General features: G+C 50.2%; 1 protein-coding gene and 1 long non-coding RNA gene across 2 annotated transcripts; one reads left to right on the top strand and one right to left on the bottom strand.

Annotated features, from left to right (window-relative positions):
* LOC311606292 lies at nucleotides 1-9,519 on the bottom strand. Its single transcript, XR_014782294.1, has 2 exons — nucleotides 8,153-9,519; nucleotides 1-717 (listed from the first exon to the last, which is right to left on the bottom strand). It is a non-coding gene; the product is annotated as an uncharacterized lncRNA (long non-coding RNA).
* Nucleotides 4,162-26,972, top strand: GLIPR2 (GLI pathogenesis related 2). The gene is made up of 5 exons (XM_084797492.1): nucleotides 4,162-4,446; nucleotides 15,536-15,644; nucleotides 15,974-16,077; nucleotides 17,781-17,858; nucleotides 25,376-26,972. Exons 1-5 carry the CDS (start codon nucleotides 4,434-4,436, stop codon nucleotides 25,534-25,536), a joined length of 465 nt encoding a protein of 154 aa, XP_084653618.1. The 5' UTR covers nucleotides 4,162-4,433; the 3' UTR covers nucleotides 25,537-26,972.
* The last annotated feature ends 111 nt before the right edge of the window (nucleotides 26,973-27,083 follow it).

Genomic DNA, 27,083 nt, shown 5'->3' on the forward strand with positions numbered 1-27,083 from the left:
TCTGGGGTGGGGTTAATTTATCAAGATGATAAAAGTCATAAATGCTTACGTTCAAATAGAAAGGTTCAAAGTCCATAAAGCAAACTGACCAAATCTCTGTCGCCCACTCCCGGTTTGCGTGCGATGTGAGCTCTCAGCTGTTCCTACTGCCAAGCTTTGGCTCTGCCACCCTCTAGAAGTGTACATCTGATTGTTTGCTTTTACAAGTCACTTTTGATCTGGTGTTATCACAGCAATAGAAAAGGAGCTAATTCAGATGCTGGACCAGAGGGGAACTTGTCTGGAGTTACAGAGAAATCTGGGGAGGATTCATAACTTGTCAGATGATCTTGGAGAGGGCAGAGACTGAGATAATGGTGCTGGGTGGACAAGGACTACTTACACATTCAAACCAAAACCTCATGTGACGGTCCTATGATGGGTGGGGGCCAGGGATCACCAGGGGCCCCTTCCTTCTCTCCAGTGTGACCCATTGACTCAGCCTCCTTTTTCTGTGTGTGTTGGAACATCTTCCTGCTTGCCGTGGTCCACGTGCTATGGCTGCTGTGTCTCCTGGAGGAGCATTCTCCTGTCAGCCTTGCTTTCCAGCCTGTGGAGTAGGAATCCGTGCCCCTCACCAGCACTTCTGGTGTTCGTTCTTCTCTTCTGGAGAGGGATGGATAGGCTCACAACAAGCATGTGCTTGAGGGAGGTCATCGAGGCTGGGAAGTCCCTTTTCTGCTTGTCACAAAGAAAAAGAGGTAGAGGAAGAGAAAAAAAAGAAAAGAAATGATCCTGGAGCAATGGGGTAATCATGCTAAATTAAGAACAAAAACAGACAAACAAACAAAAAACCAGAGAGAGAACCAAAGGGCTCCCTCTGCTTGCTATGTCATAGTCAAAATATAAAACAAAGCTTTAGTATAAAAGGCAGAACTGCCGAGCTTCAGAAGAGAATGAGAAATCGCATGTTTGCTTAGTGGTAATGGGGGAGGGGGAGGGCTTTCTGTTTGCTGAGTCTTCTCTCCCGAGCTACCCCCACCCCCACAAGGTCAGAAGTTCTTAAATGAGACAAATCCAGGAAAAAGAAAAAAGATTAAATTGATTGAGAGCTGGAGTCAGGGGAACAAGGAGTTCAAGACCATCCTCAGCTGCATGGATAGTTCCAGGCCAGCCTGGGCTAGGTGACAAGACATAAATTGAGTGTCTGATCTTAAACGCGTGTCTCTTGTCTCTGTCTGCCGACCTCAGCATCACCTCCCTCTCCAGCCACCCAGTTGCCCTTAGTAGAAATCATCTTTGACAATGCCTAAGTCTGTCTGGCACACTGCTGGCATGCTGCTGGTAAAGCCAGTCCACAGAGCCCATAGCACAGCAGTCTTAGGCTCTACAGATAACTCGGAGGCAGGGATTCTACTCTGCCAGGTCTCTGGCCTTCTCATCTTCTGAAATCACTTCTGTTTGGTTGGTTGGTTTGGTTTTTTGAGACAGGGTTTCTCTGTATAACCCTGGCTGTACTGGACTCGATTTGTAGACCAGGCTGGCCTCCAACTCACAGCGATCCACCAGCCTCTGCCTCCCAAGTGCTGGGATTAAAGGCGTGCGCCACCACCGCCTGGCCTGAAATCACTTCTGAACCAGGTGTGTGTGTGTGTGTGTGTGTGAGAGAGAGAGAGAGAGAGAGAGAGAGAGAGAGAGAGAGAGAGAGAGAGAGAGAGAGAGAGAGGCTGGCAGCCACCGTCTACGTGTGGCGGATGACTCTGTGCTCAGCTATTTCCTCATGGCCTTGCCGTTCAGGTTCCTCTGAAGCAGCTGTCTAGAGATCCGAGGAGTGATAGGCCCCTCCTGTGTCCTTTCGTTATTTCAAGGGGAATTTGTCGGCAAAATGGAGCAGAGAACTAAGCGGAGGGGTTCAGAACCCTTTACCCAGCATCTCAAGTGCTTTCAAGTTAGCCGGCACCAGTGTCTACTCTACTCCCATCTGGAAGATGTAGAAAGCAGTGAGTGCATTTGCTGGACATGGGGGAGGAACAGTGAGGGTGGGGTGTGGCTTCCCACTGACCTCCTGGATACATGTAACTTTATTATTTATTTGTTTGTTTTTGTTCATTTGTTTGCTTATTTTAGCTTTCAAGACAAGGTTTCTCTTTGTAGCTGCCCTGGCTGCCCTGGATTCTCTTTGTAGACCAGGCTGGCCTCAAACTCACAGAGAGTAGCCTGCCTCTGCCTCCTGAGTGCTGGGATTAAAGGCATGCACCACCACGCCTGGCTCTGGCTCTGGCCAGGTGTGGTGGCACAGACCTGACCTACAATTTGGGTTGTACACTGAGACCCTGTCTAACGGACAATAGTCTGACAACCAAGTGCGTGTTAATTCAAAGACTGTATGGCTGGGCATGTTTGTGGTCGCAGCACTCCAGGGGTGGACTCAGGAAGCTCAGAACTTTAAAATTGCTCTCAGCTACACAGGGAGCCCTCGACCAGCAGAGGCTTTAGGAGAGCAGGAGAGCTTGTCTCAAAAATAAAAAAGACCTCACTATGCAGACCAACTTGGTCCTTAACTCACAGAGCTTTACGTACTTCTGTTTCCCAAGTGCTGGGAATAAAGGCATGTACTACCATGTCTGGCCCAAATACATGTATTTTTAAAATGTAGGTGTATGAGGCTGGCACTGTGTCTCAGGCTTTAATCCCAGCACTTAGGGAGGCAAAGGCAGACAGATCTCTGTGAGTAGGAGGCCAGCCTGGTCTAGAAAGCAAGTTCAGGACAGCCAACGCTACACAGAGAAACCCTGTATCGAAAAATGAGAGCATGGGCATGGTGGCGCCTGAGTTTAGTCCCAGCAGAGGCAGGCAGATTGCTGTGAGTTCAAAGCCAGCCTGGTCTACAAAAGCGAGTCCAGGGTAGCCAGGACTGTTATACAGAGAAACCCTGTCTCCACTAACCTAAAACAAAAACAAAAACATAAAAAAGAGGCTGGAGAGATGGCTCAGAGGTTGGGGGCACTGACTACTCTTCCAGAGATCCTGAGTTCGATTCCCAGCAACCACATGGTGGCGCACAACCATCTATAATGTGATTTGGTGCCCTCTTCTGGCGTGCAGGTGTACATGCAGGCAGAGCACTGTATACATAATAAATACATTTGAGGGAAAAAAAAAGAAAAATGAGAGCAAATTGTCCTTGTAATTTGTGAATCAGTTCATTTCAGCCCCCATTCATCAAAATAATTTAAAATTTTGACGGTGTGTTTTTAACTGATTACTTGGAGCGTGGGGTGCACCGCCGCCCCTGTATGGAGGACAACTTTCAGGGCTCGGTTCTCTCTTTCCACTGTGTTGGTTCCAGGAATCCAACTCAGAGCTTCGAGTTTGGCCGCAAGTGCCTTTACCCACTGAGCTGTCTCTCCAGCCCTATGGAAAAGCCTTAAAACGAATCTTCCGCAAAGGCTTCCAAAGCCTGTGGCTCACCAGTGAGGACGAGCTAGCTCCCTTGGCACAGGGAGGTTGGCACAAGGTTCTGCCTTGTCTTGATGCTCTTTTCAGGGGTGAGGGCCTGAAGCAGTCTCTCCAGTGTCAGGCGTGTACTGTGCTAAGATTAGGGAAGCGAAAGGCTGCTGAGAGCTGAAGAAACTGACAGACCCCAGGGGATAGACTAGGAGGGTCAAGTCAACGCAGTCCCGGCTGAGGGAACAGTGAGCAAGTCCAGAAACCTTTGCGGAGTCACGTTTGACGGGAGCATGGGATAAAGTCAGAGAGGTCGGGATCCAAGTCTGGAGCGGGGCATTTGGGTTGGTCTCAAAGGCAGTGGAGGCCAAAGCACAGAACCCTAACCCGGGCCCGAGGCTGGCTGTGGGCACCTCCCTCGGGCGGCTGTAGCTGGAGGGCGGGCAAGTGTTCGGTTACAGTCTGGGGACGCCCAACGGGATAGTGTAGGAAGCAGCGGTAGGGGCGCGGTGTCACCGCAGAGGGGAAGAGGCCTGAGGGTAGGGAAGGGGGGTGGTGCCGCCGGAGATTGAGACTGGAGGGTACCGACCCCTGGCGGCGCGGGAGGGAACCGTACCTCACCGGGCCAAGTGAGCACAGCAGTCCTGACGCAGCTGTGGCTCAGGAGCCGGGGGGGGGGGGGGGGGGGACACCACAAGGAAGGCTCTGGCTCCCCAAAGTCGTGCTCCCGCGCTTTCAGCTCCCGGAAAGAGGCACGCTCAGAGCCGACGATCGCGTCCACATCTGGGCCGCCCTAGCTAGCGGCGGAATCCCACCGGGCCAAATGAATTCTAGGGGTGGCCCCCCGCGCCTCCGCCAACAGCTGCTGTTGCCTTATAAGGCGGGGCCGGGCGGCGCCGGGGGAGTGGCCGCCCCTGCCCCTCCCGGCGCCGGCCAGCTGCTGGGACCCGCTACCCAGCGCAACTCAGCGTTGCAGTCGCGGAGCCGAGGAGTGCACACGGCAGGCCATGGGAAAGTCGGGTAAGTCACCCGGACGTCCAACCGGGGTGAGGGGTTGGCTCCAGGGCCCTCGCAGTCACCCTGCCCCGCCTGGCGACTGGTCCCCTGGGATCCCTTTTCAGGTCCCCGCCGCTCTCGCTGCAATGCGGGACCCCTGGGTGAGGGATGGAGAGCGCGCGGAACGAAGCGCCTAGAGGCGCTGCTGGGGCGGTTTCTGGTTCAACCAGAGAGCGGAGGTAGCGGTAAGAACGACAGGAGGGAGAGAAAGAAAGACGAGGGGAAGCGATGGAGGGTCCCTCTGGCTGAGAGCCAGGTATTGCGTCAGGGAGGGTTTCCAAGCACCGTTGGGGGATAGCTGTCTGAGTCGGCCGAGGCGTGGCTATGCTTTGTTACCAGAGGAGGACAAAGTTACAGTTGGAAAAGTCACCAAACTGACTGCATCCCAGGCTGCGAAGCAGCTAGTCCGATCCCACCCAACGAAAAGCAGCTCTAAGAAACCCTTTCGTTCTCTTCTGCCTCGTTTCCTGGGTCCCCTCTGTGCCAGGTTGGGTGCCGTGCAGACCCTCTGGCTCCCTCTGTTATCTTTTGCCTTACTGACTCCAGTCCTCACTACCGCGGCTGTAAGGTTTAAGTTTATGAAAAGCAGTTTTCCTGTCGCTTCCTGCCTGGCACCTTCCACCCCGTTGTGAGGCCCTCTGGCCACTGGCACATCCCCTTTGCCACACAGCTGTGCTGGCAGGGAGGCACTCAGGTCACTTCCTCTGGGTGCCCCGGCCCAGTCTTCACCTCTCCCGCCATCCTCCCTGAAACCCTCCCCATCTGTGCTCAACTCCTGTGAAGGGGATCCCGTCCCTAGCCTCTCTCTCCTCCTTCTGAGGGACAGGCCACACCCTGTATCATTTCTAGTCACCCCCTCCTGCAGAGACAAGGGACAGGTGTTGGGCAATAGATCTTCCTCCCGCCCTCCTCCACTGACTTCTCCCTCCTGCGGGGGGGGCAGGGGGGGGGCAAGGCTTTCTATTCACTGGGACACCATTCCTTCCTCACAGGAGACTCTCTGTAGCAGTGGTTCTCAACCTTCCTGACACTGAGATCTTCTAATACAGTTCCTCATATTCTGGCGACCCCTAGCCATAAAAGTACTTTGCTGCTACTTCATAACTGTAACTTTGCTACTGCTATGAATCATAATGGAAACATCTGATTGGTATAGGACTCCCCTCGAAGGGGTGGTGACCCACAGGTTGAGAACCTCTTAATGGAGTCGCTGGGCCATCCGCTCCAGAGAGGACAGTTGAGTCCTTTCTTGGGTCTGTCCTTGAGGACCTAGACTCAAGAAGTGCATGAGAAGTTGCCGTCCCCAGCCTGACCCTCACCTGCCTTTCCTCCATCTTTACTGAGAGGCCTGGCTTTCAATGCTGGCCCTACTAATCATTTGTTATGTGATACTAAGTAAGACTTTTTTCCCCCTTCCTCCATGCCTCGGTTTACCCATCTGTACAAAGAGGGGGAGGGCCATATGATCCTTTGCAGTGGAAAGGAAGAAAATGTCATGCATTTAAAAGAATGAGATAAAAGGTGGTGATGGGACATTTCATCTTATTAATATTTATTGTTACTATTATTACTTTAAGACAAAGTCTCACTTATGTACCTCTGTCTAGCCTGAAACTCACTATGTAGACCAAAGTGGTCTGAAACTCACAAAGATCCACCTGCCTCTCTGATACATGCCACCTGCCCCACCCCACCCTAAAGATACATATTGTTTCCAGCTCCTGCTATAAGATCTAATTTTATAGAACTGCACATGTGCCATCACCCTTCTACCAGGTCCTCCCCATCTTGCTCCATGTCCCCTCCCTCCTACCCTCTGTCCCCTCTTCTAAGCTGTGGACCTGGTGCAGTGGGAAATGACCCAAGCCCAAGGCCCACAAGTGAAGGAAGGTGGAGGAAGCACAGGAGAGAGGCCTCATCTGTGAGGGGCTCAGTAGAGGAGTCCAAACAAAGTGGCCGGATCTAGAGGGCTGTGCTTTTTACAGGATGCAGTGCCACTGAACATGGTAGCACCAGAGAGGAGGGAGGGTCCAAAGAGAGGGAGTGAGAGAGAGACCGCCTCCCTATAGACAACAGGTCCTCAAGTTCCTAGGGCCAGGCTTTTTTTTTTCCCCTGTGCAGCCTTGGCTGTCCTGGATTTGCTTTGTAGACCAGGTTGGCCTGGAGCTGACAGCATTAGGCCTGCCTCTGCCTCCCTGAATACTTGGATTAAAGGTGTGTGCCACCAAGTCCGACTGGGCCACGTTTCTTTTTTTGGGTTTTTTGTTTTGTTTTTTTGAGACAGGGTTTCTCTGTGTAGTCTTGGCTGTCCTGGACTCACTTTGTAGACCAGGCTGCCCTCAAACTCACAGAGATCCGCCTGCCTCTGCCTCCCGAGTGCTGGGATTAAAGGTGTGCGCCACCATGCCCGGCCCAGCCACGCTTCTTAAACTTTGTCTACTTGTGAAAGTCGTTTTACCCAACATATTGTTACACAATGCCAGGTGTGTGTACATGTATATATATATGTATATGTATAACAAGTATATGAATCAAATATTTACAGATAATAATTCATACAGAAATTCATGTCACTACCATGTATGTTCTCTCTCTCTCTCTCTCTCTCTCTCTCTCTCTCTGTGTGTGTGTGTGTGTGTGTGTGTGTGTGTGTGTGTGTGTGTGTGAAGACCAGGGGTAGACAGTGTCTTCTTTGAGTGCTCTCCTCCTATCTTTTGAGACAGGATCTCTTACTGAACCTGGGGCTGGCTGACTCAGCTGGGCTAGCTGGTCATTAAGCCCCAGATCCTCCTCTCACTCCTCCATCTGAGATTACAGGCATGGCTACTGTGCTCAGGGTTATGTGTTGCTCTTGTTTTTTTTTTTAATGGGTATGTTGGGAATCCAAACTTACACGATCATGCTTGCACTGCTCACACACACACACACACACACACACACACACACACACACACACAGAGACAGGGCTTCATTGTGTAGCTTTGGCTGTGCAAACTGGGCTAGTATCCACAGACTCACAGAGATGTGCCTGCCTCAGCTCCCGGAGATTAAAGGCCTGCACCATCATACCCTGGTATCATTGGAATTTCTGTCCTAATCAAAGCAAACTTTATTCACCAATTTGTTTGTTTATGGCACTGGGGATTGAACATGCCAAGCAAGCACTCTACCACTGACCCAAGTCCCCAGCTGTTCAGTGACTTCTTATTGCTCTCAAGCGAGTAACTCAACAGCAATTTTTAAAATCAAACACTCAAAGTCCAACAAGATGGGTCACTAGGTAAAGGTGCTTGCAGCCAAGCCTGAAGACTTGAATGGACCTCTGGAACCTACATGGTGGAAGGAGAGAGTCAACTCTCACAAGTTGTCCTCTGCCCTCTGAACACAGAGCCTGGTGCTCAAACACACCCTTAAAAAGTGTTAAAAAAAAAAAAAAACAGAAAAAAAATTAAGTATTCTAGCAAGATGCAATCCAAAGCTATACTAGTTTGACTGAGAAATGACAGTAGAAAAATATTGTTTTCAGTAATTAAACCATTATGTCTCTCTAAGAGCAGAACACTTTATATGTGCAATTAAAAACGCTGGGTTCATAACAAATGAACCAAGCTACTTTAAGAACTTCCTGGTGTGATGGTGTGTGATGGTATGTGCCGTGCATGGCCCTCACCTGGTAGCTTCAGAACCAAGGCTGCAGAGAAATTGTCCACACAACACGGTTGAGCACTGTCAGCGATATCTTAGAGTCATTCTATTTTTCTTCTTCTTCTTCTTCTTCTTCTTCTTCTTCTTCTTCTTCTTCTCCTCCTCTTCCTCCTCCTCCTCCTCCTCCTCCTCCTCCTTCTTCTTCTTCTTCTTCCTCTTCTTCAGAAACAGGGCTTTTCTGTGTAGCCCTCGCTGTCCTGGACTCACTTTATAGATCAAGCTGGCCTTGAACTCACACAATCCGCTTGCCTCTGCCTCCGCAGTACTGGGATTAAAGGCGTGCGCCACCACCTCCCAGCTCCTTAGATTCATTCTATGTTTGCTTTTGAGTCGACTTCTGATGATTGTGCATCCACAAATCTTCTTGTTGTTGTTGCCACCTCCACATTCAGTCATGTGCCCACACAGGGTCTTAGCCCACAGGTTAGGAGGCTGTGGTTTAGGGAGTGAATGTGGGCCCGCGAGGAGGAGGGATGTTGATCTCAGGCAGACTTGGGACCAACTTGCAAGGAATAAAAGGGAAGGTTGGAGGCATGGGTCCACCTGCGAAATCCACCGGCTGATGCAGGTTGCAGAGAAGAAAACAATGAGGGAGCTGTGGCAGGGAGCAGGTTGGAGTTGGTAGACCCGGGTGTCACACTCACAGGCCCCCACACTCACTTGCTAGTACACCGGTTCAGGCCTGCATCCCTCATGGCCACACATGCGTCCCTCATGGCCACACGTGTCTGGCTCTTCTAAGTTCCCATAAGGAAAAGTCACTTTTCCCGATGACTCAGACACTAGCGAACCCTCTGTACAAACCCAACCCTGAGAATCAGGCCAGTAGTGGAGTTTTCAGGGAGGTGGCTCTCAGAAATACACAGGAGTTCTATGTGTCTCCCAAAAGACCACCCAAGGAATCTGTCCCTGCCTTGCCTGGGCCTCAGTTTAGCCTCACAGATCAGAAGTCAGTCGCTTTTGACATCCTAACCCCAGATGTACTCCTAGAGCTTCATGGTGGGTGTGACCAACCCCCTGAGGCCATCATACAATTGCTTCTGCTCAAAGCCGGGGAGCTTGGGCTAGTGTTGGAAGATCACAGGGTCCTGCCCACAGCCCAGGTGTCCCTAATGGGCCTCAGTGTGCAACAGGTGACCTGGGGCCTGGGACTGCAGGTAGCCTTTTGCCTTGAATATAGTGATTCCTAATCATCTGGTCTCCTGTGACATGTAAGGCAGTGGTGTGGAGTGTTTTATGTTACTAACCTTTTTACCAGCCCTCAAGGCCATTAGCGTCAATTTGTTATATAATGTCTGGGCTAATAAGTGAACACACTAGAATTAGAATTTGGCTCTGAGTGTGGTGTTGTGTGTGTGTGTGTGTGTGTGTGTGTGTGTGTGTGTGTGTGCGCACGCGTGTGTGTACAGAACCTGGCTTTTCAACTTCTGAACTGTATGTTTCCATAGTACACTGACCACATGCCCTCAGCCCTGTCCCCATCCCAGCTAGACTCCAGCTGGTGGGGACACACACACACACACACACACACACACACACACACACACACACACACATACACATACATACACACACATACATACACACACACACTTACATACACATACATACACACACACACATACACTCTCCAACTGTCTCTAAGAATCGTGGTGCCCCAGACACTGGACTCTTCCCACCAGAGGATGTCAGTGCAGAAGGCCAGGAATTTTCTACTGGGTGGGGCTCTGGGACCTCTGCAGGGACAGGCCACTCGAGCCAGGGCAGCCCCAGCAGCTCTAGTTTATCTATGTATTTATTTTGCCAGCCTCGTCTGAATGGTTTCCCTGCTTCGAGGGCATCATGAACAGAGGGGAGCCCAGGGGAAGAGACTTGTCTTTAGGCCAGTGTTTTTCAGCCTGTGCGCTGCAAGATGGGCATCTAGTCCTAGTACTGTCTCTGCACCTGGTGGGATCATTTGTTCATTTGCTCATCATCCACTTAGCAAATGTGCAGGCTTGGAAGAACTCAGCGATACCTTAAAAAGTTGTTTTCCCTCCAATTATCCACTTCCTGCTCTTCATAAAGTTGCAAAATCAGTTTTGTCCCAAAGGCTGAAGCAATCTGCTTTCCAGCCTCTTGCCAAGAGGAGGGTGGGACCTCTTCTCGTCTTTTGTAGGGAGTGTGGAGGGGGCAGCAAATAGGACAATGAGGCCTTGAGGGTGGGGGGAGGGTGCTGAGGGAAGATCCTGTCTGGCAAAGCAGGGGTATGGTATGGGGGTGCTAAGGACAGACCTCAAAATTCCTTCACTTTCCTCAGAGCCCTAAAAGATCTTAAAGGACCTGGAATAGCCCCACGTAGAATGCTGGAACGCCTGGCCTTGCATTCCCACAGACAGCTGCCCTGCCGTCCCCTCTCCCCTAGGCAGTCTCTGCATCCTCCAGCACTCCCATGTTGGCTGAGGCCTCTCAGGCAGGCCCAGCTCTGAGAAGGCTCTTGAGAAATATAGCTGTTTCTCCCCTTCCTTCCTCTTCTCTCCTGTGAGGGATTGGAGACGGGCATCAGCTGTCCCCCTAGATAACACCTCTACCACTCCATCTGGCGACCCAGGGGCCATGAGGCTGACTTTCTGAACAGGCCTTGCTTCAGATACCTCCTGATGGTACCCCTGGACCAGCAGGGGAAATCTGAGCAGGTTACTCCCCTTGCAAAGCACATCTGTCTAGTCTAGTGATGTAAGTAGGTAAAGGATGCTACAGGAAGTGGAGAGAGGTTAAAGAGGTCTCCAAGGCACAGTGGAAGAGAGCAGGAGAAAGTCTGAGCCCAGGGCAGATGGGTGTGGAACCCCCACCCCCACCCCTGCACACCCCTTGTTGCACAGCTGAGGGCCCTCCCTCCCTGCATGGGGGTGGATGGTTTTACTTTGACTTTATCTGTGTTCTTGGGCTTTTCTATAGAAGTAGGGTGTGCCTCTGGCTGGGTGTGGTCACCATTGATAACTTGTCTCCTTGGGCTCTTGTCCTGCTCCGAGTGGGAGGGGACTCCTAAGATAGTCCTAAGTGGCTGAAGGGCCCCTTGGCTCCATCTGAGGGAAACAAGACAGCCCTCCACTCTTGGGACCTCCTGAGCCCTTGCAGAGGCCTGGACTGGTCAAGCCTGGCCCTGCTGGGGCCTGTGTCTGGCATCGGCTTCTGACACTGATCCAGTATTGGTTCGGGGACTTTCACTTTTGTCCCTTGTAACTTCCCCCACTCTGAGAGTACAGTGACCTAGTTTTTAAGAGCCTTATATGTCTCTGCTGAAGAGCCTGCAGGGCTTACAGCACACTGGGGTCCAGTGCAGGCAGACCCGAGCACCCAAGCTGCTTTAAATTGGCTCCCTGTCTCATGGGCCCTGTTGGCCTGGCCTTTTCTGCATCCTTGGCTTCTCCTCCTGTTGCCAGACCTGGGACACCAGGTCTGGGGAGCTCTCTTGGCACTACACATGTCACTGAGTCTCAGGTGTCTCTCAGGGTATCCCACCAGACCTTCCCTGACTGTCTGAGACACGGGAACTGGAAGTTCAGGATGGCCCTGACTATGCCTATCACTCAGGGTGCCTTCCTCTCTGTGACCGGGTGGCTTAGGCAAGCCCTTGTCTTATTACCGTGTCTATTTACTGAAGGGCGGGGAAACTCCGGGAAGTCACGGGTCAGTTTTCCATCCCCCTCACCCACACCTGATGGAACCGCACCAGGGATGGAGACTAACTCGCTTGCATGCCCCAGTGGCAGATAGCTTGCCACTTTCTGGGGACGCCCCCCTCCAATTTTCAGAAAGCTATTGTAACAGTCCAGGCAGAAGTGTGTATTTTCTGAAGAGAGATGCAGACTTCAGATATCAAACTGCTGGGACAGTGGACCCAAGGAACTGGAATGCCTCCAGGAGTCTCATGCTGGGGGAAGGAAAAGGCTGCAACCCCAGTGCCAGCCTTCCAGGAAGAGACTTCATAGCATGGTGACAACTTGAAAGAGAATTTGACGTGCTAGGCCAACCTTGAGCAGAACCTCTTCCTTATACACACACCTTGCCTGCCATTTAAACTCAGACCTCTATGTGGCCCCATTGTCACCTTTCTCTGCTTTCCATCATTACTCATCTTGGAATGGTGAGGACAGAGATGGTGGTGGTGGAGTACTAAGGATGGGGTGGACCCCCACTTCTCAGGGGCTGCCAGAACTTGTTCTCTTGAAGCTCCAGTAACATTTTCAGTGGGAGAAAGGACCATCTTAGTCCTGCCTGAAACCTGTCACCCTGCCCTTTCTACCTGCTGGCTCCAGCTTTATCCTGTAGGATCCCAGAATTCACCAGAGCACCCCCACCGATCCCCAACCCCATCTTCCAGTCTCATCTCCGAGATAAAGAGCCCAATGTGGGCTCACTCTCACAGGAACGTGCTTCCAGCCTCCTCAGACTCTCTCTCTGCCTCTTGGGCAAGGTAGGATGGAGCGCACATGGCCTTGGGGCCTGTGGTTCTGATTACTACACCGTCTTGCTCGCTCCTTAGCTCACTGCAAGAGACCCGGCATGTGACTTGTGTCCAGGAGTTGCTCTTGCTTCTGTGACCTGTCCTCCACCCCCACCCCTGAGCATGCAATGCACAATGTGGGGATTATTTTTGTATGTGTGGGTTCTCTGTGCACCCTGAGCTGTCCTGGACTCAATTTGCAGACCAGGCTAGCCTCAAACTCAGAGATCCTCCTGCTTCTGCCTCCTTGAGTGCTGAGATTAAAGACGTGTGCCACCACAGCTGCTTGAAATGGCTTTTGAAAGACTGCAATTTGATATCCCCAGTTCCACATCAGCATGCCAAACCTGAGAACCACCCTGAGGTGCTCCACGTGTGCCCTCCCTCCAGGTGTCAGGTGCTCCATGTGTGCCCTCCCTCCAGGTGTCAGGTGCTCCATGTGTGCCTTCCATCCCAGTGTCAGGTGCTCCACGTGTGCCCTCCCTCCCAGTGTGAAGTGCTCCATGTGTGCCCTCCCTCCCAGTGTCAGGTGCTCCACGTGTGCCCTCCCTCCTGGTGTCAGGTGCTCCACGTGTGCCCTTCCTCTAGGTGTCAGGTGCTCCACGTGTGCCCTCCCTCCAGGTGTCAGGTGCTCCATGTGTGCCTTCCCTCCCAGTGTCAGGTGCTCCACGTGTGCCTTCCCTCCAGGTGTCAGCTGTTCCATGTGTGCCCTCCCTCCCAGTGTCAGGTGGAGTCACTCTGCTATAAAACAGCTCCAAGATCTTTTCACTTTACAAACTCCACACTTATTTATCAAACACTCCCTGTTTCCTCCTATCTCAGGAGACCTCAAATGTGTATCACAAGGGTGTGGAGCTTTCCTAGCCACAGGACCTGAAGATTTCTGGTTGTACTCCACCCTCTGTTACCCCAAACCTCACAAATAGGCTCAGAACCCTTCCAACCCTGCCCCACCCCACCATATGTTCCTGAAACTGGATCTCCTGTGCAGCCTTACTGTACCCGACAGCCCCCAAGGGCAGCCTGCTTCCTCTGTAACTTGTCAGGAAGTCCTAGGACACCACAGTCACTAACCATGACCTACCTGCATTTCTTCCTCCCTCCGTTTGCAGCTAGCCCTAAGCACTTCCTTCATGACTGTGGTCACACCCTTCCTACCACCACCAAAAGACAGGTTCCTGGCAGATAGGACCAGTTTGGTGCTCACCCACAGTTCTCCCCAGTATCCCACACCCACAGAAGTGGGTGACTTCCTAGATTCCCAAGGCAGTTTGCCTGTGGCGTGTGATCTTAATCCTGGACTCTTGCTCCAGGCACCATTACTGCTAACATGACCATCACCGCTCTCTGTGTGAGCTTTCGAGGTCAGGGTTTGGCTGGTTTGTGTCTGCATCATGGGGGATGATGCTCAGGGAGCAGACAAGTAGATTAGAGTTGGGACTGGATTGCCGGTCACTACTGGGTACGTAGATACGGCTGTGGTGGGGGATGGGTAAGTGTTGGGTGGGTTAATGCTGGCAATGGGGGGATGTGTAGATAGATGCATGATACCACATGGGAAGCAGGTGGCTTCTGGGTGAATGGTGGTTGGTTACATGGACTGACAGATGGCTTGGGGTCAGTGTGAGATGCTAAAAGCATTGAGGCTTTGTCCACTCTTGACCTTCCTGTCACTCGTCCCTTATTTTCCTAGTCCCAGCCCTTTGCATCTTGTCTTTTCTGAATTCATAATTTGGTGCAGCATGGGCTTTTCCCTTGCTACAGCCCCACCCAGCTGATCACGTCCTCTGTTCCTCTTACTCCATCGCTCAATGTTACTGTTATTGGTCCTTGTTCTTTATCTGGCTCTATCTGATTCTCTCTCTCTCTCTCTCTCTCTCTCTCTCTCTCTCTCTCTCTCTCTCGTGTGTGTGTGTGTGTGTGTGTGTGTGTGTGTGTGTGAGAGAGAGAGAGAGAGAGAGAGAGAGAGAGAGAGAGAGAGAGAGACAGAGAGAGAGAGAGAGACAGAGACAGAGACAGAGACAGAGAGACAGAGACCTTTCTTCCTTTCTCCATCCACCCCTACTCTTGCATTTACTGGTCCAATATGGTACTGCCCACCCTAGATAAGCTATTTCTCCCTGAGCTTCCCAGACTCCTGTGCTTCCCAGACTCCATTGGTCTAGTCTGAGGTATCCATCTTCAGACATTTTCTTTTAGCAGTGTCTGGCCAGTCCTGTACTTTTCTCAGCGCCCCTCGGAAACATAATCTGAATCAATGTGTTCCCCTGCTTCAGCCTGTTGCCTCGGATAAAGATTCAAATGTCCAACACGACCCAGAAGTTCCTCCATAATCCAGATAGAGTTCTGATCTGCAGAGACTTGGAGGGTGATAGCGGCAGGATTGAACGCTGGTGTGGAACAGGGCCTTGAGACCAGGATGAAGAGGAAGAAGTCAGCAAGTCTCTGTGTATCCCAAACCATGCCAGTATACCTTTGTCTGTTTGCCCCTCGGTACTGAGCTGTCGTCTGTTACAATAAATTTGTATCAGTGGTTCGGCCTAAGAAGGCAGAATCTAACTAAAATCTACCCGTAAAATAAACAAACTACTCAAAACCTCATAACGTACATATACCTCAAGCACTTGCCACTGTGATGGTGTTAGGTAATTTCTCTCCTCCTCCGTGTCCACCCTCCTCCTCTTTCCCTAACTGTCCTTCCTTTTCTCCTAACCGTCCAACTTTTTCTCCTCCCCCCCCACCGAAGTCCCGCCTTTCACTTCCTCTCCTTCTGCCCAGCTGATTGGCTAAACCGCGTTTTATTGACAGTTGTTACATCCATTCAGCCTTCCTCCACAATTGTCCTTTCTTCTGTTATTCCAGCTTCCAAACAGTTTAATAACGAGGTCCTGAAGGCCCACAATGAGTACCGGGCTCAGCACGGTGTCCCTCCACTGAAGCTCTGCAAGAAGCTCAACCAGGAAGCCCAACAGTGAGTCCACAACAGCCATCAGGCTCTGGGCGTTGGTAGAGCAGCTTCTTTAGTCTTAAAGGGGCCCTAGGTGGTTGAAGGGATGTGATTTGGGTCCAGATACAGCCAAGTTTAAGGACCACGCTGCTGCTGGCCCAGCAGGTCCCTTTGCTCCTGAGCATCAGTTCGGTCTAATGAAAATTGGATTGTTGGGAGGCCCAGGCTACACAGGAAGCCTGTGGTGAGCCCAGGCAGGGAAGGAGGCTCAGCCATACAAAGCTCAGGTGTTGGGGAAGGGATTGGGGAGGGGTCCCTGGGTTGGGCCTGCTCTGAGGAGACACATTATGCAGGTATTCGGAGGCCCTGGCCAGCACAAGAATTCTCAAGCACAGCCCAGAGTCCAGTCGTGGCCAATGTGGGGAGAACCTTGCGTGGGCATCCTATGATCAGACAGGTAGGAAACCCTCAGCTCCTCTCCTCTTTGCTTAGCTAGACCTCTGCACGCTCCTCCTGACACTAGTCTCTTTCGCGGTTCAGTGATGCCGTAGCCACAGGCCGAGGAAGGGCGGGGAAACCCCTGAATTCTCTGCATCTGCTCCTAGGCTGACCTCAGTGGCTGGCCGGGAACCAGGAGGCTGGGAGCCCAGAACAGTGATGAGTCAGGCTAGACAGCTCCGGTGCAGAAGTCCAAGTCGGAGGCATGGGCATCTGTATAATTTCAGCCTGGTTCTGTGGATGCTGGAGCATCTTGCGCTTTTCTAAATTATTATTATTTTTACACCATAGGTGTATTGCTTTCATGAGAGAGAGGGGGGGGGATTGAACACTTTTCTTCTCTTTTAAAAGAAAGAAAAAGATGATTTTCCCCACCCAGGGCCTGGAAAGGAATGCGTCCACCCCACTGAGCTAACATTCTTGAGTCTTGGCTTCTCCAACCCTGAGGTAGCTCGTTAGGAAAAGAGTGAGAGATGCCATGATCCCTGGAGCTTTCTCCAAACCTGAGAAGAGAATGACTCCTTCCCTCCCCAGCCCCACATTCCCCAGAGCTCCCAAGGGGATTCTCCAGGCTGCCTGGCTTCCCTAGTATAACACACCTTCACACACGCGTGCGCGTGCACACACACACACTCACACACACACAGAGCAGCTGTCCCCTCCCCGAGAGCTATGAGGCTGGAAGGCAGCTGATGGGGGCCTCAAGGTTCCTCCTCAACCTTCACACTCTGGCCACAGGCTGTGGCCTCTCCAGGCCGGGAGAAGTGTGCTGCATGAGGGGGTCTTGATTGGACACTGGGATACTGCCCTGTCCTGCCTGTCCTTGGGTTAGATTCCAGGGCACCAAGATCAAGTCACTACTCTCTCTGGCCTGAGCTTTCCCACTCTTAAACGAAGCAGTCTGGTTTGATGTCGCCCAGTTACATACTAGAGTCTTTGGAAAGCTTCAGATTTTTTCCAGGCCTGGGGTCTCTCCTCCAGAGAACCCAACACAGCAGATCTGAAACAGGACCTGGGCCTCAGCTGCCTTTACATGGTCCCCAGGCACGGCCTGGACGTGCTTCGTGAACCAGCAGCAACAGTAGGGAGCTCGGTAGAAATGAAGAGTCACAGGTCCCCCCAAGACCCACTTTAATCAGACTCTAAATTCTAACAAGTCCCAGGCTGACTCATCTTGTCACCTATGTCCTGAGTTGGACCTGGGGCTCTGACCTCAATAGATCCCAGAAAAATGTTTCCTCGTGCCACTGCTGACAATGGATACTCAAGATGAGGGAGGGCCCTTCTAGTGTCGCGATGAGCTGGATTAGGGTGAGGACAGCTTCCCAGGAATTCTGAACATGGGCCAGGAGGCCCTCGGGATGCACTGTGCTCAGCCTTTTTATTGCACAACACAATATTGCCCAGAATGACACAACGCTTCCGTGGCAGGATGTAGGCTGCCTCATCTGGGGACCCTTGACCCCGGCAGGTGCTCTTTTCAGCCCAGCAAGCACTCTCTTCCTGAGTCCCCAGGTGTCTGTAGCAAGTAACCCCAACCCTCAACCTCATCAGTACTTTCTCAGACATCCAGTGTTGAATGGGTGGCTTGGGGACTGTGGTGGAAGACAGCTGGGGTGTGCGGGCTTTACTGCCCAGGTCTCAAGTGTCTTTTCTGTACAGGAAAGGAAGTGGCTGATAGGTGGTACAGTGAAATCAAGAACTACAACTTCCAGCAGCCTGGCTTCACCTCGGGGACTGGTGAGTGGCCAGGCTGATTTGGGGGGTGGGGGGTGGGGGAGAGAGAGAGAGAGAGAGAGAGAGAGAGAGAGAGAGAGAGAGAGGGGAAATTATCTTCTGAACGTTCCCTCTTTACCTCCTGCATTGGCTTAGCCACACTTCTCCACTTTAACTTTGCCCAGAAAGCTTTCTTTCCCCAGTACCCACCCACCTCACCCACCCACCATCATCCCAGACCCCTGTGTGCCCTTTCTTCATCTGAGGGCACCCAGGATGCTCACACGCCTGCCAGCTCAATGTTCCGTGGGTTACTGCACGGTTTCTTTCTTGAACACACAACTGCCCAACTGGTCATCCTCCTGCCTCAGCTGCCCTCCCTCCTGGTTCTGCTGCTGTGGCTCCCTGGGGGCTGTTTGGAAAGTTGGGCTAGTCATCACCTCCCCTGCCTTCTCACTCCCTCCTCTTCCCCATCTTCTTCACCGCACTCACAGCACTGGGGTTTCCCTTCTTGCCTGCGTGCATGCATTCTAGGCTGTGGCTCAGATGAGTCAAGGTCCAGGAAAGCTCATACTCTTCTCAGCTGTGACGTTCTTGTGTTGAACTTGAGTTGTTCTTTTCTTCCCTATCCAAGGACATGGGGGCACTTCTGGGAGTTGGTGATTCAGAGCCAGAGATAGCCTTTCGTACAGGCCGTGTGTGTGTGTGTGTGTGTTTGTGTGTGTGTGTGTGTGTGTGTTTGTGTGTGTATGTGTATGCACATGCACACATGTGCAGATACATGTGTGTCTATATACATGTTTATATGTGCAGATACACATGTGTGCATGCAGATATACATGTATGTGTTCTAGAAGATGGTCACGTGTGTGGGCAGATACGAATGTCTGCATGTAGATATACATGTATGTGTTCATGACGATGCTCGTGTGTGTATGCAGATAAACGTGTGCAGATACATGTGTGTGCATGCAGATAGACATGTGTGTGCATGAGGATTCTCATGTGTGTTTGTGCAGATACACGTGTGTACATATAGATGCATATGTTTGCACATGAGTATGCTCATGTGTGTGTGTGTCTCTCTGTGTGTGTGTGTGTGTGTGTGTGTGTGTGTGTGTGTGTGAAAACTCTCGTGTAGATGCATGTGTATGCATGTGGAGATCAGAAATTGATGTCTAATATCCTTCTCGGTTGCTCTCCACTTCAGTTTTTGAGACAGGGTTTTTCACTGTATCTGGAGCTCAGCTATTTTACTACACTGGCCAGGCAGTGAGCTCCCACCCCCACCCACCCAGAGCTGTACAGTGCTGCTAGGCGAGCTTTTTGCCCCAGTGCTAAGGATGCGCCCTTTCTCCAGCCCTGAGCAGCAAATATTTACCTTATTAAAGTCTGGACAGCTTGTCTGGGCTCTGGATTTCTTCTGCTCTATGTTCTGGCCTCATATCAACTCCACCCACACCTCCCCCCACCCCACTCCCAACACCCGCTGCCTTGTCTTTCCTCAGAGGTGACTCAGACCCCTCCTGAGCCCATGATAGGGTACGAAGAAACTTATGTCTGATCCAAAGCGGCAGAGAAACTGAAAGGGGAGTTCCCTCCCCACCCCAACCCCTGCTCCACCATCCCATCTACGCAGTAGAGCCACTGGGGCCTCCCATCCCCTGGAAAGTTCTTCAGAAACAGGAAATGACATGTTCTCACCGTTTCCTGTGGCTTACTGCTCACCCTGTCCAAGAAGGGTTCTTGTAACCCTAGATGCAGATCTGTGGCATTTCTTGTTCAATTAACACCACCCCACCCCACCCCTTCCCCCCTCACCTCCAGGTCACCAGGCTGAGGTGCAGGAGTGGCTGCCAGAGCTTCAGATGACAGTGACCTTGCCACTGAATGAGATGGAGGGAGCAGTGATTAAGGGTGTGTGGGCAGAGCCTTGTCTGCTTTTAATACAGACAGTGTCCACAGACTTTGGTTTTATAGCTTGCTCTCCCCATGAGTGAGGTCCTTGAGCAAGCAGACGCTTGCTGGATTTTGGAGCTACACGTGGCACTGCTTGATGCTTATCAAACGCCTGCATCCCAGCCACCTCAGCCTCCAACGGCAGCTGAAAGTGGGCCTTCCTTCTGCCCATTAGCAAGGGAGAAGACTGACCTACAGAGAGAAAGGCTTTTTTTGTGTCTTCTGTTCTTCTCCGGTACCTCTTCCATGGCCCCTGCACCCAGGCATAGCAGCTGTGCAATGCTGGGGACAAATGACAGGAGCAGGGAATGGGGCTTTGTTTAGTGTTGTGGAGCTGTGGCTTCAAGCTTTGAGGATTGCCATCCTCATCCTTTCCAAGTCTCTGAGTTCCTACCTTCTTGTTGCATTGGGTTTTGTTGTTGTTGTTGTTGTTGTTGTTGTTGTTTTGTTTTGGGTTCCCTGACATGAGTTCAGATAGGTGAAAGGCCTTGGAGACACTTGGACTGACAGCCACTCCCTCAGCCAGCCTTTGTCCCCACTATATGCTGCATGGAAAAAAACATTCCTTATAATTACTTTGTTCTGTTCTATTTACATGAGTACATTTGTTAATTTATTTTAAATGAGGACTAGTTTGACGTGACAGGGCATCTGAAAGCCATGTAAGCTACTGGTTTCTTGTGTATCATCCTGAAGTTGGGTGTGTGTGTGTGTGTGTCCTCTTTTGCACTGTCAGAGATTGTCTAATATCAGTTCAGAAAGTTGTCTTGTTGTTTAGTTTTTTGCAAGGATATACTGTAATTGGTTCAATGTAGTTTTCTTTTTTTTTCTTTTTCTTTTTTTTTTTTTTTTTTTTTTTTTTTTTTTGGTTTTTCGAGACAGGGTCTCCCTGTGTTAGCCTTGGCTATCCTGGACTCACTTTGTAGACCAGGCTGGCCTCGAACTCACAGTGATCCGCCCGCCTCTGCATCCCCAGTGCTGGGATTAAAGGCATGCGCCACCACGCCCTGCTCAGTGTGGTTTTCAAAAAGCATATTCTGAGAAGTGCAGTCCACAGCAGGAAAGAGGATGTGATCCCTTTAAGGGGTGGGGACAAAGAAGAAAAGAAAAACGAACTGTTGTTGGAAGTTGGTATTAGAAACCAATATGTATCTGATGTTGCTAAGGAAGTTGTGGCTCTTAATTCATCTCTAAATACCATAACAGGATTATCCTGTGCAAACGGAAACCTAAGCAGCGATTGCTCAGTGTCTTTCCTTAAGACATCGGAAGCTGCCATGCGCATCATCACTGATGAGCACCTTCTGTCCAGCCAGTTGCTTGGCAACCAGTGGATGATGGCAGCTTCCTCCTCCTCTGGGAAACAGAGAGAAAGATGGTCAATGGCTTGAAGCCTGTGGGAGAAAAGGGCTTGAGTCCTGGCCGGGGAAGCAGGAATGCCTGGCAAGGCTGCACAATTCCTAATGCTGTGATCTGCAGCAGAGCCACCAAAGGTGACCAGACCAGAACGGCCTCTCTGTTTAGAGCTGAAAGCCAGAGTTTATAGGCTGAGGTCAGTACAAGTTTAAAGATAAGTAAAGATTTAGTGAGTCTAGGACAGCCAAGGCTACACAGAGAGACCCTGTCTCAAAAAACCAAAAATAAATAAATAAATATTTGAGATAGGATTTCTTTGTGTAGTTTAAGAAAGTTTGAATTTGCTGTGTACCCCAGGAGCTCATGTTTATTCTGCCTTTGCTTCCTAAGTGCTGGAGTTTCACATAATTCACAGGAATTATGAGCCTGTGAGATGGCTCAGAGTCCAGTTGTCACCAAGATGACAACCTGAGTTGAAGTGGAAGAGGACTGACTCCGAAAGTGATTCTCTGACCTTTATAGGTGTGCCAAGGCATGTATGTGTCTCCCACATACATGTGTATGTGCACATATGCACACTCATGGGAACACACACATTCACAGAAAAATGTAATTTTTTATTTTGTTTTGTTGTCATTGGTGTCAAGACAGTAGACCAGGCTGGTCTCCAACTTAGAGATTTGCCTGCCTCTGCCTCCCAAGTGCTGGAATTAAAGGTGTGCGCCACCAGGCCTGGGGACAAGTGTTATTTTAAATTTAAAAACATTACTCATGAACCAGGCACAGTGGCTTAGGACTGTAATACCAGCACTTGGTTAGTGAGGCAGGAAGATAGCATCACCCTTTGAATTCAAAGCCAGGGAGGGCCAAAGAGTCATAGAAATCAGTGGGTAGGTATCTAGCTCAGCAGATGGAGTGCTTGCCTAACATGCTTGAGGCCATGGGCTCACGCCCCAGCACCGAGTGTGTGGTGGCAAGAGTGCCTGTTAACACACAGGAGACCCTCAGTTTATTCCCCAGGACTGCATATACGCTGGTGTGCTGACATGTGCTGACTCAGGCATAGGAGAGGTGAGGCTGGATGCTTGCAAGTTCAAGGTCATTCTTGCCTACATAGTGAGTATGAGGCTGCCGTGGGGCTCAGAGACCCTGTTTGTTGTTGTTGTTGTTGTTAGACTTATTTATTTAAAAAATTTTTAAAGCTTTATTTATTATTATGTATACAGTGCTCTGACTGCATATGCACCCGCAGGCCAGAAGACAGCATTAGATCATTTTATAGACAGTCATTTTATAGATTGTGAGCCACCATGTGGTTGCTGGGAATTGAACTCAGAACCTCTGAAAGAGCAGTCAGTGCTCTTAACCCCTGAGCCATCTCTCCAGCCCTGGCCCTGGCATTTTAAATTAAAAAAAAAAAAGAAAGAAAAAAAGAAAGAAAGAAAGAAAAGAAAAAGAAGGAAGAAAGAAAAGGAAACATTATCAGCTGCCAGAAGTCTCACTGCTAAACACCTATTTTTATAACTCAAAGAGTGTAGTGTTTCCTTTTTCTCTATCTCTTTCTTGGATATTCCTCACAACAGCCAAATTCAATGACTGTCCCTGGATAGCCCTTGCCCACACTTGGTTATGCCTGTCTTCCTTTTTAAGCCTTTTTTGTTTGTTTGTTTTTTGAGACAGGGTTTCTCTGTGTAGACTCGATTTGTAGCTTTGTAGACCAGGCTGGCCTTGAACTCACAGGCTTCTGGCTGCCTCTGCCTCCCTGGGTGCTGAGATTACAGGTGTACACCACCACACCTGGCTTCTATGACTTTCTTAATACATTTCCTCCACCGACTAAATGAGCCAATTCAAGTCAGATTCAAACATAAAGGCAGGTTAATGGGGTGCAGCTCTTGGGTGGGTTCACAGGTTCCAAGGCCAGGGAAGAGAGACAGAGGGGAAGGGGAAGAGAAAGAGACAGAGAGGGAGAGAGAAAATGCAGAGAGACAGAGGGAGAGAGAGAGAGAGAGAGGGAGACCAAAATGTCTGGTTATATAGGGAAGAGCCTCTGGGGAAGGCTCTGGGCTGAGAGTTCAGCATAGAGGGTGGGGTGTGCCAGTGAGGCCCTGTAACTGGTCAGCACTGAAGCATGCTGGGAGAACCTGGAAGCCAGGTCCACTTTGGTTAGAAAGGCACCTCAGGCACAGTCTCTTTCTTTGAGAAACCCATCCATGCTCTATGCTCTTGAGTATGCCTTGACTTCTAGGCACCGCCCTTTTCCAATTAATTAACCTTCATGGGCAAGCGTAACTTAAAATATCTCTATTAAACTCCAACTCTGTTAAAAAAAAAAAAAAGGAAAAAAGGAAAGGAAACTCGTTTTTTGCCATGTTGTAGGTGGAGAAGGCAGGAGGGATGGGGAAGAGAAAGGACAGGGTGTGGTCAGAGTAGAGAAGGAGACGTTTGGTGAAGGAAAGGGAGATTGTGTAAGGCTCATTTAAACAAATGACGTTTAGTCAGAGACCTAAGAAGAGTCTACAGTGGTGGCGTGCTTTTGGCATGCACGGGCTCAGGCTCAATTCCCTGCATCGAAGGACAAACAAACAAACAAATCCACACACAGGCTGATTTGAGCCAGGGCTCACTCCCTGAAGGCTCTTCATAGGAAGCAGCTTGCTGTGCTCAGGGAACAGGAAGGGAGCCACCAGTCCATTCCAGGTGCAACTAGAAATAAGCGTCAGATTTTTACTGCAGGGAGTTAACTAGATAAGGCTTGTGTCTCAGAGTGACCTCTGTAACTCATCTTCCCAAGTCACTTGCTTTACAGTGACAAATGAGTTAGAGAGGACAGAAGTGGATTCCAGGAACAGTCAGGGGACGTTGTTCCAGGAGAGAACACTATGAATGAATCTGAGGTTTTGGAAGAACACGGGTTTGAGTTAGTTTGGTATTTTGGGGGGAAAATGCAGACTCGTCCCTTGGGCGTGTGCACTGACATGCTGTTTATACAGATGAGATCAGTGGAGGAGTAAGTCTGGGGGACCAAAATCGAGAGTGAGGTTTGGGTAGGTCACATCTGTGAGTCATCCAAGTGGAAATGTGTAGCATTTGTGTCTGGAACAGAGTGGACATTTGAGCTAGTGAAAGCCATCTGGGGGCCAGGGAAAGATAAAATTGCCTGAACAACAGAGTGTAGAAAGAAAGGAGAGAGCTTTGGACTGAGAAGGATGAGGAGGGAATAAAATCAAGGTGGAGCCTGGAGGAATGCTGAGAGACCAGTGTCATGGAAGTCAGTGAGGGAGGAAGCTTTGAAGAGCAGGAATATTGACTGTGGTAATGTTTCTGAAAGGTCAAAACACAGATTTAAAAAAAAAAAAAAAGACCATCAGACAGTAACAAAGGGATGCAGAGGCAGATGGATCGCTGCGAGTTCGAGGCCAGCCTGGTCTACAAAGTAAGTCCAGGATAGCCAGGGATACACAGAGGACCCCTGTCTCAAAAAACAAACAAACAAACATACAAACAAACAAAAGAAGTTGTTTGGGGGTATAGAGAGAGCCGCTAATGAGCAGATAAAAGCATTTGTTGCTATTACAGAGGACCTGAGTTCAATTCCCAACACCTACATGGTGCTCCACAACCATTTATAACTCCAATTTCAGGTCGTTTGACACCCTCTTTTGACTTCCTAGGGAACCATAAATATTCAGACAAAACATTCACACACATAAAATAAAATTTAGCCGGGCAGTGGTGGTGCATGCCTTTAATCCCAGCACTTAGGAGGCAGAGGCAGGTGAATCTCGGTGAGTTTGAGGCCAGCCTGGTCTACAAAGCACGTCCAGGACAGCCAAGGATACACAGAGAAACCATATCTCGAAAAATCAAAATAAATAAATAAAATTTAAAAATCTAAAAGAATAAAGGGTTCATTTTGAGGGCCACTGTTGAGGGTGGGTGCCTGGTAAGCTGGTATCACAGTCACTGGGACCCCTGTACTTTATCATGATTGCAGAAAGAACAGGACAGAGTGTTGAGGCGGCTGAGGCCTGTGTGACTGATTGACAGGATGTGCTTTACAAAACCAGCAGCCAGTGTGCTTTGTCTCTTCTTCACGATTGGCATCTGCAAACACCAAACCAGATCCTGACAAGAGCACGGAGCGCTTGGAGGACCTCACCCCTTAGGCGTCCTTCTTGGGGGTTCTGTTGACTCATCTGTTGTTCCTCCCTTGTTTCCCACAGGACACTTCACAGCCATGGTGTGGAAGAATACAAAGAAGATAGGCGTGGGGAAGGCGTCTGCAAGTGACGGGTCCTCCTTCGTGGTGGCCAGGTACTTTCCAGCAGGGAATGTCGTCAACCAGGGCTTCTTCGAAGAAAATGTCCCACCTCCAAAGAAGTAACTTACATCACAAATGCAATGAGACAGTGGAGACGCATATATGAAGTGCCTATAGATCAACAAAGAGCCAGCGGATGTCTGTCCCTGTTGGGGGGGTGTACTTGTGAACATCTCTTGTGCACACACTTGTGAACATCTCTTGTGCACATACTCTAGACAGCTGCACGTGAGCTCCTTCTGATTACAGGGTGGCCCGCTGAAGTGTTTGTCCAGAGGGTGACCTAGATCCCAGTTACTTAGATTTGTGTAAGGTTAATTCTGACATTTTTTTTTTCCTGTTATTTTTTTTTTCTCTCTCTCTCTGTTATTTTTAAAGCAGACTCTTTTCAGTCTCTCTTGCTTTTTTTGTTTGTTTTGTTTTTTTGAGACAGGGTTTCTCTGTGTAGTCCTGGCTGTCCTTGGACTCACTCTGTAGACCAGGCTGGCCTCGAACTCACAGAGATCCACCTGCCTCTGCCTCCCGAGTGCTGGGATTACAGGTGTACGCCACCACTGCCCCATGAGTCTTTCTTACTGCTAATATTCGTCCTCGGACGCTGTGTATTCTGAATATTTGCCATTCTGCAAAGTGAGGTCGTTTTACATGATCTTCCTGCATTGCAATCTCCTTTTGGTAGATAACTTAAGAATATTAAACTTTCTTTTAAATGTGGCATAAAGCAGCCTGCATTAGAAACCTGTGGCCAGCTCCATTTCACAGAGCCAGTGAGATTTGTCTCAGTCGGAGGACATGATATCATTCTGCATCCTCTGGGATCCCCTAATGGAATCACCAAATGGCAAGTGGAGACGGAAAAAAAAAAGCCTTATTTCCTTGCAGTTTTCAATCTTCAAAGAGAAATTACCACAGCTACTAGCACCTCTCGCACCTCACACTTTTTTTAAGTTTCAGCGCTCATAGCACTATGTCTGGCTTCTGGGAGGGTGGGGCTAGGTCCGGAATGCAGCCCTGCCCCCACTCTCACCTCTGTGGACCCCGAGCTTTTGGCCAAGGCCTGGGGCGATGAAGTCAGTCGTGTAGCGGTGAGAGTGAGCTCATTTGGAGGGCCCAGAGGAAACCCCACAGCCTCCGTCCTTCCCCAGCTCTGCAGGCGGTGACCACCCAGGCCTGTCCCCTGCAGCTGCGACTGCAGCTGCGCCTCCGCTTCCTCCTGGAATGTGTGACAAGCCCACATGCTCCCGGGAGGAGGCCCAAACAGGGAGATTAGGAACGCTAATTTGATTCTGTGTTTTGCCTCAAACTATACACAGTTCCCTTTGAAAAGCTGATTCCCGCGGTCCAAGGGGGTAAGGACTAAGCTGGAGGAAGGGGTTGCTGGCCTAAGGACAGCGAGGTTGCCCGATGCTTGTTACACTGTGAACAGTCTCACACTGTGCCGCGCGATTCACCCAGGGAGATCCACTAATGAGACAATAAAATCTTTTCCTTTTGTGTGATTTCTTCCTCTAATGCGATTCATGCTTTTGGTTTACGGTTGAGGTAATTTGGGACTCTGAATTCATCTTCAACGACGCCGCCCTACCCCAGCCCCTCCCCCGGGGACCGAA

Source organism: Acomys minous, assembly GCF_964271855.1.
Source record: "Acomys minous genome assembly, chromosome: 1".
Lineage (NCBI taxonomy): Eukaryota > Metazoa > Chordata > Mammalia > Rodentia > Muridae > Acomys > Acomys minous.